Here is a 12,984-nt window from a genome sequence, read left to right on the forward strand (position 1 = left end):
GGGGGGTCGGCCCCCGTCGGTCACATCAGCGGCTGGTGGGCGCCTTCTGCTCAACGCCAGGACCAGACCTAGAGCTCTCCTCTCGGGGCGCACCCACCGCCTCACAGAAGGACACTAAAACCATCGCGTTACAGCGCTGGGTGCCGAGGATGAATGCTCTTGCCGTGAGTCGGTCCACGTTGGTGCGAAGGCGTGGGTGATGTGCATGTCCTGCAAGCACCTGGGCAAGGCCCCGGCTGTCCCGCGGGTCAGACATGCATCCCTCCGCTGGCTTTCAGCAAATACGCTGTCCCGCATGTGCCCCGCGTGGCTGTGCCGAAAGCTGCCGACTTTGCCGCTTGCCGCCCCGACCCTCGCAGAGAGCAGCCGCCCCGGCAGCCTCCCAGGCGAGGCCGAAGGTTGAGCCAGCGAGAAGGTTGAGCGACTGCCTCCTTCACGGCTTTTCAGGTTTCCTCTGCCTGGGTCCCCCCCAGGGGGTGAAGCTGGCGAGACAGCGAGACAGCTGCCGCCACCACCACGGATCAGCTTTCAGCATTGCTGCAGAGCCAGTTTTTTTTAAAAAAAAAAAAAACACACAGCAAAGAAAAAGAGTGATAGCTGGAGAATAATTCAGTTAGAAACTAAAATTGCAAATCGTAGTCACAGCCAGAAATTGTTTTCCGCTTGCCAGTGGCCCTCCCTTACTTCTCGGATTGGGGATGTGAGGTCTGGGTCCCTCTGGCTGCACATACGTTTTCCAGGTTTTAAATCAGAACCATAAGAAATCTTGACGTAAGTCTTTCATGCTGCTTTTGCTGGTTGTTTTTATTTTTTTTTCTACCTCGTCGTAAATTTTTCAGATGGATTTAACGCTTTTTGAACACACTGGTAATCTGTCCGGATAGGAATGCACCAAAACCACGCCTAACAAAGCGCGCCTGTGTGGCAGGGTGTTCTTGGAAACGCGAAAACCTGTGGTTTAGGGATTATTTCAGGGAAGGGAGGTGCAAGACGTGAGCCATGTATGGGAGTTTTGTTTATTGCTGTGACAGGAGAGAGGCAGTACTGAACTTCCAGAATAATCCCTCTCCTTTGCCTCCACCCTGGGCTGGAAAAATGACCTTTATAAGCAAGATTGCGGCTGACCTTTGTACCGTGATTGTCAAAACAGATGCTATCTGGTTGACAGTTGTAGGCGTATTTTCATATGCTTATCTGCCAGGTATGTGACAGAATGAGAAAAGGCATGATTTCACTAATTACAAGAGGTTTTGGTAATTATGATGAAACAGTGATGATACCCATTAGTGATCCTCCCGGTCTATCGCCCGGGAGATGTGTTGCACAGAGTGTAGATGAAGTTCTCGCTCCTAACGCGGTCTCAGTGGCTTCTTGGTTTCAACCATCTCAAGTTGATATCAAAGGTACAGGATTTCACTTTGATAGGGGTCCCCTGGTCAGCACAATTATTTACATACACACGTGGACAATCGCGTTCAGTCTCGGTGCAGTTACACAGTGTGGTTCAGGAAGGTTGAGACATCAGCAGCGCATCAGAGATTTTGCCTTACAAAGGAGCAGGCAACAGCACAATGTGCTCCCGCAACTAGCAGCCTAAATGTTGTAGCTCAGAGGAGTTTTAATATGGTGGTGAATTTTTCATGACACCTTTTGTAGCTGTAACAGCCAAGACGTTTCCATTAGAAAATGAAGATGGGATGCACAGAATAATTTGCCCTACTGAGATCTCTATTAGTACGGCAGCTCGTCCTTCTGTTGCCCCTTACTTAATCCTCGTTTTTCATTCTCCCAGTAACATGAATCCTTATTACTTATAAAAATCCTTATTACTAATAAAATCTCAGGTTTTACCACTTCTTCATAGTGTGGGCGGTGTGTTAATCCTTCTCCCACAGACAAGGTTTTGTGAGGCTGGATGTTTCCAGTCCGAGAATATGTCAAAAATGGGTTTTGCAGGTGATGTCAATTAGCTGTCAGCTTTTGAAAGGTGCAGTAGTGCTAGCTGTTGTGAGATGGACTGGCTGTGTTATTTGACTATGGTCCTCATTTTGGAAATGGACTAATTATAAGCCCAGGTTTTAAAACCTAAATTCAGCCTCTATGCGCTCTGGAGTTTGAGGCTAGTTTGAGGATGCTTTAATTGCACACCCATTTATTAATAGAAGCTTATGGTAAGGTACAAAGAATAAAACTTTATAATTTTTTACTTCTGCACATGTTGTCCTTAAAAATGAACAAGGCACCTTAATTCTGCTGAAGACCCAAGAGTCGGTGTGCAGGAATCTCTCTTTGGCTGGTTAGTATGGAAATGCTCTCTTTGTTTCTGCTCATGACATCGCAGGAGGCATGAAGTCCTCTACGTGCCGGGTGGTGCCCTTCTGTTCACAGACCTCATTGACAGAAAGCATTTATTTCTGACCAGTTTCAGGACTGACTTTTTGGGGAGAAGAATGGTCTTTAATGATGACCTTAAAGACTTAATGTTCCTTACACAGGCCTCCTGTGTGCCCCAGTGGTGAAATCCTGCTCTCAGGAGTAAGTACGCCGTAAAGTAAAGTAATTGCAGTGAGTAGCGTGGAGCTGTGGGACTGCCCTTGTTTATTGTGTGGGCTCTTGCACAGCGTGGCATTCAGGGCTGAGCAGTTCTTTTAGCCCCGTCGAAATAGCAGCTTGTTCTCCCGACACCTGCGGCGTTGCTGGTATTTCCGCAGCTCGTTACCTCTCCCCGACGAGCAGCGTTTTCATAACGAGCAGGATACAGATGGTGCAGTGTGCTCCAGGGAAACAGCCTGCACAGAGCCCACACCCGTGGGCACGGCCCTGCCCTGGAAGGGCTGGCCCCTCGCCGGGGTGACTGGCTGCGTGGCTTGCGTGTCCCCGTGGGTGCGTGGAAAATGCAGCTCAACGTATCTCATGAGATGGAGGTGTTCAGAGCCGGCTGCCAGAGTCCTGCCCCTGGCAGCGGGCGGACATCGTCCTTGCTGGCTGCTTTCAGTGAGTTTCTCTTTGGATGTCCTTACAGGTGCTTAGGGGAGAATGAAAGCCCAGTACTGAACCGGCCTTTTTCAGGGTAAGCGTTACAGCTTTGTCATCTGTCTGGTCTTGTAACAGTGTCTCCAGGAAGCTGAATGGCATGGCATGTGGCATCCCTCGCTTTCACGGGGATGCTGCTTCCGTAGCCCAGTGGATCACAAAGCTGTAACTTCTGATAGTTCAGTTTTGCTTATGTAGGGCTTACATGCACAGTCACAAATTATGTGGTCTTATTTAAAGACAAATTAACATGTAAAAATAATTTAGATTTTTTTAAAAATTTATTTAAAGAGAAGGAAAAAAACCCACAAGATCAGATGACAACCCTGAGGAAATATGAAGAGGCTTAGTTTCTTTGCCTAAAAACTATTCTCATGTTGAAAAAACTGCAGCCACAGGGCAGAGTTCAAATGGACTGAGTTGTGTCCAGTGACAGTTATAGCCTGTGCAGTAATGTTATGTACAGCTTCATCAGTTTAATTGCAAAGCAACGTAAAATAAAAAGTTTACTAAAAAAGCCCAAACCTGTGTTCATCTCCTCACACACTTATTCTTTAGTATTGCCTCAAACATAAAAACCAAAACATCTTTAAGGATGTTTATGTTCAAAGCAGTTCTGAGTAGCTCATCACAGTGACACTTGCACAGGCAACAGTGCAGCAGGCAGCAGATGCCTGATTTCAGGGAATTAGCGTGGCTTGGTCTGGGTTGAATTACTCAAGACACTGTTTCTGATGTTTTATCCAGCAATTCAAAAGTCTTAGGTTTACAGTTGTGATTTATTTTGTGAAACACAGTGCCTAACTCATTGCACTGTGACAGTAAAAGGTGATTGTTTTCTAGTTGCTCATTGCATGCTTAGTAGTTCTTAGCTTATTTTCTATCACTTTTTTTGCTTTATATCTCTTTTCTTCGAAGATCATGGAAAGGTCAGCAGATTAACTATCTCGATACGCTGTTATTCTGTTATTTCGACTTCCTTTGTTTCCTATAGCTCTCTCCCCTTTCTCCGTATTTCTTTTGAAGTCCTTTGCTATTAAAAAGTTACCTTTCCAGTCTGTTGCCCCCACCTTGCTGTTTCATTCACTTGTGCTGTTTTGCAGGGCTGCCAGTGTGCCAGACCCGTGTTTATTAACCATTCTCTGCTCTGTAAGAGCAGGGATGTTCAATTTGGGGAATTTCACGGAAGAAAAGCCAGAAAAAGTTGCAGGCTCCTAAATATGAATGCCTCTTTCTTTCCATGGTTCAGGGAGGCTGAGCCCTCCAGTGGATGGGGAACAAAATAATCAGCTTGGTGCGGTCCAGCCTCAGAAGCTGCAGGCTGGGGACCTTGGTGGACCTTCCCCAAGCGCAGGAAGGCTTGTCTGGTGTCCCCTGGTAGTGCCGTCGCAGCAGGAGCAGCAGGGTGTGTTTTCCAGGAGGCTGTGTGGACAGAGCATCTCCCGGACTGTAGAAGGGTGTGCACGTGGAAAAGTGGAAGGGTTTTTCTGTGGGGGCGGGTGGTTCCTGCCTGAACACCCCTCCAAGGGGAGAGGCAGGTAGGTCAGGCCTGATCCCTGTGGGTGTGCTCGGAGGTTAATCTTTTGCTTTCCCAAAAGGACTAGTGGCTCTTCGGGATATCTCTTCATCTCCCAGGAGCCTCATTTGGAGGAGCGCAGCTGGGCACTGCTGCTGCTGGTGGTGGTCTGCATGGTGGGTGCCATCTGGGGTGGTGGCCGGGGCACCTAAACCTGACTCTAGTTTCTCCAGCTCTGATCGAAGCCCTTTGAGTCAGCATGTTGTTTCCTGTCCTGCTGCTGGACTCCTGGCTAAATACAGACTCCAGCCTCATCTGGTTTTCAGGTTGCACTGATTAAGTCACGGCCAGTTACAAATCTCTGCCAAAACCTGTAACTCAGGCATAGGTTTCCATCCATGCTCTCCTTGGGCAGCCCCTACAAGTGGTTTTAGGCAAGACAGCGAATGATTTTGAAGACCCCATATTACCCAGACATGTGCACTGCAGCTGCAGCTTAGATTTAGGCCACAGGGATTTTGTTTTTCTGGAGGGTTTTCAAGAGAAGTACCGGCATACTTGCGTTTTTTTTTTTTTTTTTACTGAGCTGATGTTGATCCTGGAGGGTGTCTTTAAATAGCCTTTAAAAATGAAAAGACCTCGCCTATCTGAAACCAGGTGTTTTAGATAAACTTGCAGCTGTACGCACCCACGACAGATAAGTGGCATTTAGGGCCTGTATTAATGCTCCTAATGATATGCCCTGCCTTGAACTTGTACTTTGGTCACGGTGCTCGTACACTTTGATATCTTAAAAGTCCATTACGAGAAACGCCATGTAATTCAGGTTACTGTTTGTTAAAATACTTTTATCGTGAGCGAGGTGACTAATGATTATCTCTGATTTAGCTCTGAATCACAGCTGTAGGAAGTGAGAAATAATAGTTCCTTAATGGTCTCACAGCTTAATAATTTCTAAGTGAAAATTTACTTGGAGTGTATCATTAACAAAAGGAGGGATGCAAAAAAGCCTGGTCAAGGCATTCGGCATGGATATGCATCATGAAATGGGATGCTGGGAAGTTAGGATTTTGCCTGAAGGGCTGGTAGCTCATTGCTAGTGCTGCCTCCTGTCCCTCGCAGAGCGGTCCTTTTTCATTTACTTACAGCTTGGCTCGGTTACAACTATGTGTGTCGAAAGTTTTATCTACTGAGTGGGTGCCAAAATATGTTGGCCTGTTTGGAGAGCAGAGCTTGAGAAAGGAGCCAGTTTGTGTAAATTTTATTTTATTTTTTTTTTTTAACATGGCTTCTCTTTAAATGCAGCACTTTGGGTTTGTTGAGATGAGGTTTTTTGGTGCACCTTTGGAAAACTACCATTTGTACCTCCACGTCTAAGACTTTCTGACCTTGAGGTCTTCACGGCCTCTCTGGCAGAACAAAATGTTTTCTTCGATATCGAACCATTTTTCAGCTTTCCATTGTGGTGCAAAAAAGCGTGTCGGGCGGGAGGTCATTTTTCAGGCCTGCCCAGCCCTTCTGACGGGAAGATCATTTGTTTGTGTTGCCAGCAGGTGTGGGAAGAGGGAAAAAAAACCTCATTTTAGAGGAGGTGAGTGCTGCTGCAGGGAGCTGTGTTATGTGCTTGCCTCTGCCAGGGATGCTGGGCATGATGCTGGATGAGGCACCTCAACCAGGGCTAGGGCAGCTCATTACATCTGCCCGCATCTTTGCAAAGCTGGTCTGAGACCATGGGGATGGATGCGAGGAGCGTCAAGCTCTTGGAGGTTCAGCCTGAAGTCCAGGGAAGCTGCTCTTCAAACATGTGTCATTTTTATAGGGCTTAAATATTGCAGGAGCTCAAGTCTTCATCTTCTGTTTGCCTCACTCTCGGCTGCTCTTCTGTGGCTGTAAATTCGGGGATGATGCCACCCTCAGAGAGATGGTGGGAGTTTGCATGAACTTTTGAGGGACGAAGCAACAATAAACCCCAAGGAAAATGTGTAACTGTCCTTCAACCAGCCTTTGCGTAGTGTGTAATGACTAAGACCTGTGCCTACACCTGGCTTAGGGAGGGGTGGGGGAAATGCTGAATAGCCACTCATTCAAGAAGAGTACAACATTCTTGGTGCTGACTTAGGCAAGGGTCTAGGTAACCCCGTGTGTGCTCACATAATCAAAAGCCTGTCTTGCAGCTTGTATGGGTCAGATGCACAGGTAGATGGGGCAGGAAACCTTCACCCTGGTGTCTCTGAGCTTGAGTCCTCAACTTGGACTTGGCTCATGCAGCTTGTTGTGTAGAGTGGCACATTCAATGGTATTATGGTGAAAACAAGCCCACCTTCAGCCAACAGAAATACCGAGGGGACTGAGGAGATACTGAGTGAGGGAAAGGTCTGTTTGGCCCCATCTGTAGTTTCCAGTAGCAGCCGAGAGTGGGGGCCAGGGAAGAGTTTATGGCTGGGACGCCATGGTGCATTGTCCTAGCTTCCATTGATTTATGACTTGAGATACCAGAGGCCATGCCTTTCTTCCTGATAGTCCTTGATGAACTTTCCTTCCATGAATTCATCTTAATGATTTTTTCCAGCCAAGTGATCTTTTGGGCTGCCCAGCAGAATTCCCCCATTTGACTGCGCCCTGTGTGGTGGTTCTGGCCGAGCTTCCCCACAGTCCTTCCTGCTGCTGCTTTTGCACTTTGCAAACCTTAAAAGAAATTGCTGAGGTGGAGAGAGATCTCCTGTCGCCTGCTGGTGACCATTGACCATTGCAAAGCCAAGCGCATGGGGTTCAAGATGCCAGGTTCAAGACTGTGCGTCCATCCTGGATACCGAATGAGACAGGGAGAGGCAGTGTGTGGCCGTGATGCTGAGCTCCCGCCAGCCTGGGCTTGTGTCCAGCTTTATTCTTTCAGCAGCCTGCCATGATGTCCTGTAGAGGAGAAGTGACGCAAAAGGATTAGTTCTCTTACAGAAATATATATCTATATACACACACACCTTAAAACCTCATGAAACTGATTGAAATGCAGATCCTCTGTAGCTCCCACTGCTTATGAAATCACTAGAGCTTCCCAAAAGGTACACGATTTCTTTCCTGAGAGGGATATGTTGTGCATGTTAAAAACAGGTATCTTGTCCCCATATCGTTTAGATCGAAGACGGGCTTGGTTCAACCTGTGCTAGCTTAGGGGGGTGGAAGGCGATTCTGCTTTCTTACTTAGCAGAAGATGGAGCTGGCATACCACCTGCCTGCTCATAGCCACGGTTAGGTGTTGGCCTCCAAGTTTGAAAACCTGTTGCAAACTGAGTTAACAGGGACACAAAACTGTTGAATGTGGCTCACTGTGTTTTGTGTTAGAGCAGTGCTGCCATGCCAGTTCAGCTTTTAAAGGTAAGTTAGCGACGGTCCTCGTTTGTTGAACTAATTTCTGGAGCTCTCAAAGGGAATGGTTTTGATGAAATGGGATATCGCTCTGACATGATGGCTCCTGGTGTTCACTGGAGGACCCTCTGGGTAAGCCAGTCCCACGTGGCATCTCTGAAGAGCAGAGCTTGTGTTTTTGATTGTTTCTTACAACTGGACAAAATTTAGCTCAGCTGACCATCTCCTGGCACTATACTGCAAGCTTTTCTTTGCATGGTATTTGGTGCAGGAGTCCTGGCTGTCTGCCTTGCTTGTTTTAAGGGATAGGGTGCCTGCTTTGCCACGGTAAGAGATGGGACATGTACAGTGGCTTATTTACCATAAAGAACCACAACCCATTAATTAAATTCCTAAATCTCATATGCAAGAAAAGAAATGATTACATGTAAATACAATTCCTCCCTGGAAATTTTTTTGATACTGAAGTTAATGTGTAGTCAAAATATGTACCCTTGTCCTCCTTTCCTCTTGTCCCTGAAATCTGAGGGACTGATACTCAGTTTACCATTTCTGTAACTTGGTATTTTTCTCCAAAAGAAGATACAGAAGCGTGGCTGTGTGTACTGGGTAGTTTTTCCTTGTAGGGGAGCAGTGGTGTGCTGCTCTGTTTTGGCCCAGCATTTCTCACGCAGATGCCATTGCACTGTGCAAAGCTGGCTGTCGGTCACGGCTCTGTACACCACCAGGCGCTGGGTTTGCCTGTGGAGGTCACCACGCTACACCATCTCTGTGTTTTTTAACTAGTCACCTACCTTCTGGTCGCATAATCCCCTTCTTTTTGGTTTTCTCAGAGGTTAAATAGATGTGCTTGATCGCTTTCTGTGGGTGTTCAATCCCAAAACTTATCCGTACTGCAGTGAGAACATCATTTGTGTTCCCTCTTTTTGCAAGATAAGCAGTTTTTGCATTGTCAGTGGTCCCGTGGTCTTGGCATGATCCAGAGCAGCCTTGTAACAGACCCCAGGCATCAAAACAAAGCAGTTCTCCTTTTGCAGTGTCAAACCTATTGTTTGCAAATTGAGCATGAGCCGAACTGCTGAAATGGGTTCATTTAGGGGAGGTAATTTAGCAGAACTGCTCTGAATATAAAAAATAGGACAACCATGGAAGGATTTCTTGTTTAAATCGTTATTTTTGTCAGTGGCTGCAAGATGCTTTATTTGTCAAATATTTGTTGCCTATGCAGCTGTCCCTTGTGATTTCTGGAATGAAGATGGGAAGATTGTTTTTATAACATCTGTCCTGGCCTTGCAAATTTGTCCCGAAAATGTAGGAGCACAGGATGACTCACTAGTTTTCCTGTGTCGAGGAAATTAGAGTAGTGACATCATCTAATTCAGAGATAAAGAAATGCCTGATCTGGGTGCCTTCAGAGAGGCAGATTTTAACACCCAACCTGCTGGTTTGAAGTCACACAGTCTAGAAATCAGCATCTGATTTTCAAGGTGAGTGGAACATGAGCTCGTACACTGAGCCTGGTTTGGGGTTGGGTTTTTTTTGCCAGCGTTGTATAAAACTTGATTGTGGCAACCCAAAACATGCAAATTTATACCAAGAGAAAAATATTTTAACTGCGATCAAAAATAAGGTCTTGCTAAGAGCTCAAAAATTCCTGCGGGTTAAGAAAAAAAAAACAAAAACCAGTTTAGCTAACACTACCTTGAAAACCTCGTGTGTTAGTGATGTTTGGCATCTCCAACCGTCTGTCTCCAAGCTGAAAGACTGCTTGTTTCAGGCAACTGGGATGTCTCTGCTGGTCTCCTTAAGATCATCTGTGTTAATGTTCTTGGCAGGGGACAGGGGCCGAGGTAGCCATGCCAAAAGGAACAAGCGTCAAAGGCAGAAGGTGCCAAGGAGCGAGTGAGGTCTGCTGTGGTTTATTCAGAGTGCTGAATAAAGAAAGGGAGCCCAGTTCAGCATCCTGCCTGGTGCGAGGGAATGCTGGCAACCCCAGCCCTGAAACCTCTGCAGGGTATTTGGTGACACATCACTGTATTACTCAGCTAAGTCTAAAAAGAAAACACAACATTGTTTCTGCTCGGATACGGGTGGTGGGAGAGGAGGAGAGTCCCGCGTGCAGGGAAGTGCGGGGACGACAGCATGGGAAGCAGGAAGGTGGGTGGTATGGTAACGCATCGGGTGCTTGAGAAGTCCCACTTCCCTGTCTGGACCTGCGAGCCAGGCTCCGCGTCATGACGGTGGGATCCTGGGAGGTGGAATGGGCAAAATTTCCAGGGTAACTCCATCTTCATGGGGTTTTTCCCTGGGAAAGAATGGAGCTGATTTTGAAGCATTTACCGCCTTAGTCCATTCAATGAATCAAACTCAAGTTTGGGAAAAGTCTATAGGTTTAGGGTTACAAGAGCTAAATCAGGACTTCAGAGACTCCGAGGTTTCTCCATCGTTCTTCAATATGATCATAATCAAATCTTTGCTTCCACAAGCAAAACCCCCCTCTTCCCTGTCTTCCTCCTTTTCATTTGAGTATAATAGTTTTGCTTTTCTGCAGCAAATGACTCTTTTACAGAAGGTTTTTCCCCCTTGTTGGTGATGGACTCTTTGTCTTCTCCATCATGTCAGCTCATCCATTTGCAAGAGCAGCCGTGGGAATTGCCCTGGTAGAAGAAAATAATTTTTTAAGGAAAAGTCCCATAAACTTAATTTTTATGCATCGAATTCAACTGATAGGACAAAAGATTTTATTTTTTTTTAGTAAGATGGCAGGATTTGGGAGGGGATTTTAGACAATAAGTTAGATCAGTCTCCGGAGGCTTAAGCAAGTGTTTGACTTCAAACTTGAAAGCTTGCTTGATCATTTTATCATTTTAAAAGCCTATTTTACCATTTACAAATATGATCAGCTGAAAACATTTTGAAAGCCTCTATATTTTTATTTTTTGTTTTTCTCCTGCAGAGATGTCCAGGCTGCAGTACCAAAATAGGGCGTGTATTAAATGCTTGACTGGAAAAAAAATGAATCATATTCCTAATGATGTGAGATAGCCCTATAAATAAAAATGCAGCTGGGGGAGTCCTGACCCTACCCTTGCTGTTGGGTCAGGGTTTCCCCGGGGCTGCGAGTGCTGCCAGCCGCCAGTTGGATACTAACTGCGTTCGTATGAGGCTGGCCCTTGTGCTAAGTGAGCCAGACGTGTGACTAACGTGCCCTTAATAGCACTGTGCTACAAGAGCGTTTCTGCGCTGGCATCGTTCTTGGGCTGATCTGTGCTGTGTTTTCAGGAGGGAGTCCCCCTCCGGAGCAGGATGTTGCTGCAGCCTGCCACGAGCTGTGGCTCTTGGACAGCTTCCAGCACCCTGCCTGTGCCAGCTACAGCAGGCAGAGGTACTCCCACAGCACCGGAGGGGAATTAAAGGCACAATAAGGACATTGGTTTAGACCTTATCGGCCTTCGCGATGATCACCACTGCTTTCTAATGACAGATCTTTCCTCCTGCAACATGGGAGAGCTCTGCCTTCTGTGGATGGCTGAGCAAGTGTTGGCCTGAGGATGTTGCATCCACTTAGGGGATCTCTTGAATGTCCGGCTCAGCTCCCGTCTCTCCTCCTTTGTTTCCACCCCTTGCCACCACGCTGTGGTGCGTGGCACTTGCACTTGGTTCTTGCCCTGGTCCTGTTCATTATGCAGCTGTGCAGGTGCTGGCTAAAGAAATGGGTGGGTGGGGGCAGGAGGAGATGCTGCCTTGTGTCCTGAGGTCCAGAGTTTATACATACTTGAATTTCTAGTGGAAGATGGCAAATCATCCATGTAATTCATTGAGACAACCCTAAATGTTGTTTGTCTAGTGCATTTTCTATTAATCGTGCAGTGGTTCTGCTCCTAAAAAATGTCAGCCATGGTTGGGAGAGGCCGCCCAGATATGGTGCATTTAGCATTCAGCATAGATTTAGGTGAGAGGAGAAGATGCTTCCTGGTAACACCTCTTCTGGAGGTGTTCAATTTATGTGGGCAAGCACAGCTGCTCCCTTTCAGGATGAAATCCTTAAGGAAGAGCTGAGGTTACTTTTTCAGATGCCATGAATTGAGAAGCAGTAGCACTCAGAGCAGAGGACACTGTTGGTTCCTGATTTCCAACAAGTCTGTGCTATGGTGGACTCTCTTGTCTCAGAGGTCCCATCTCTTTATTCAGGAGGAGCATTAAGAAAAAGCCTCCTCCCTCTGCCTGCAACCTGATTTCACAAAGCAGGGGAGCATCTTGTCCCACCGGGGCGGTGGCTGAAAAAAATTGTTTCTTTTGGAAGCCGGGCCAGGAGACACTTGGCAGGTGGCTCAGTCAAGCCTGATCTTAAAGAGAGCTGAGATCTTCGCATCTCCCAGTTTGTCGATCTCATGGAAAGGTTCAGCCGGGGGGAAGACCAAAAGCAGAGCTAGGATTTGGCTTCTTGGTCCGCTGCAGCCTTGGCACAAGGTTTGGAGCCCTTTTTCTTCTTTCCTGGATGAGGTAAGCCAGGCTGGGCTGAGCACTGAGATGATGCAGGTGTGGCCAGACAGCAGATTTCCAAGGAAAGGAGAGAGTGTGACAGTGTCCTTCTTAACCATCTGGCTGGCAGAGGCTGCACGGCTTTTCTTTGGAGACGCTGCCGGGTCATTTATTGCCTTGCTTGGAGCTTTGTTTGGGGCTGAATTATAGGTAAGAAGTTTCTCTCCCAAACCTCACTTCTTTGATCTAGACTACTGCAAGAAATGCTTACCAGTATCCCTAAATTATCCCTGCCGTGGGGTCCAACATTCAGGCATGAGTGTGTTGCGATGATGATTGCATTATCTCTTTTAAATATGTTTGGTTTACAATGACAAGGTTAAAACCCACATCTGATTAAACCCCGTCCACCGCTTATCTCTGCCTCCGAACAGTCTTGCAGTGTATGCTCTTTCTAGATGCAATCTCTCCAGGCTTTGCTCTCGGGCCACTGATGCTTATTTCTGGTGGTGCCTTTGCTCTGTTTGATCGTGCTTCAGCTCTGGCTCCCCAGGCCATGTCCCAGCTGGTGGATGATTAGGTGGGAAGTT

General features: G+C 46.8%; 1 protein-coding gene across 1 annotated transcript in view; it reads left to right on the forward strand.

The window, feature by feature from the left end:
• Positions 1–10,146: 10,146 nt before the first annotated feature.
• Positions 10,147–12,984, forward strand: part of PAPSS2 (3'-phosphoadenosine 5'-phosphosulfate synthase 2) — an 18,315-nt gene continuing 15,477 nt past the window's right edge. The window contains exon 1 of the mRNA XM_009332777.1: positions 10,147–10,152. Coding sequence (XP_009331052.1) covers positions 10,147–10,152 — 6 coding nt within the window. The remainder of the gene's footprint in view (positions 10,153–12,984) is intronic.

The sequence above is a fragment of the Pygoscelis adeliae genome, unplaced genomic scaffold (assembly GCF_000699105.1).
Source record: "Pygoscelis adeliae isolate BGI_AS28 unplaced genomic scaffold, ASM69910v1 Scaffold139, whole genome shotgun sequence".
Taxonomy (NCBI): Eukaryota; Metazoa; Chordata; class Aves; order Sphenisciformes; family Spheniscidae; genus Pygoscelis; species Pygoscelis adeliae.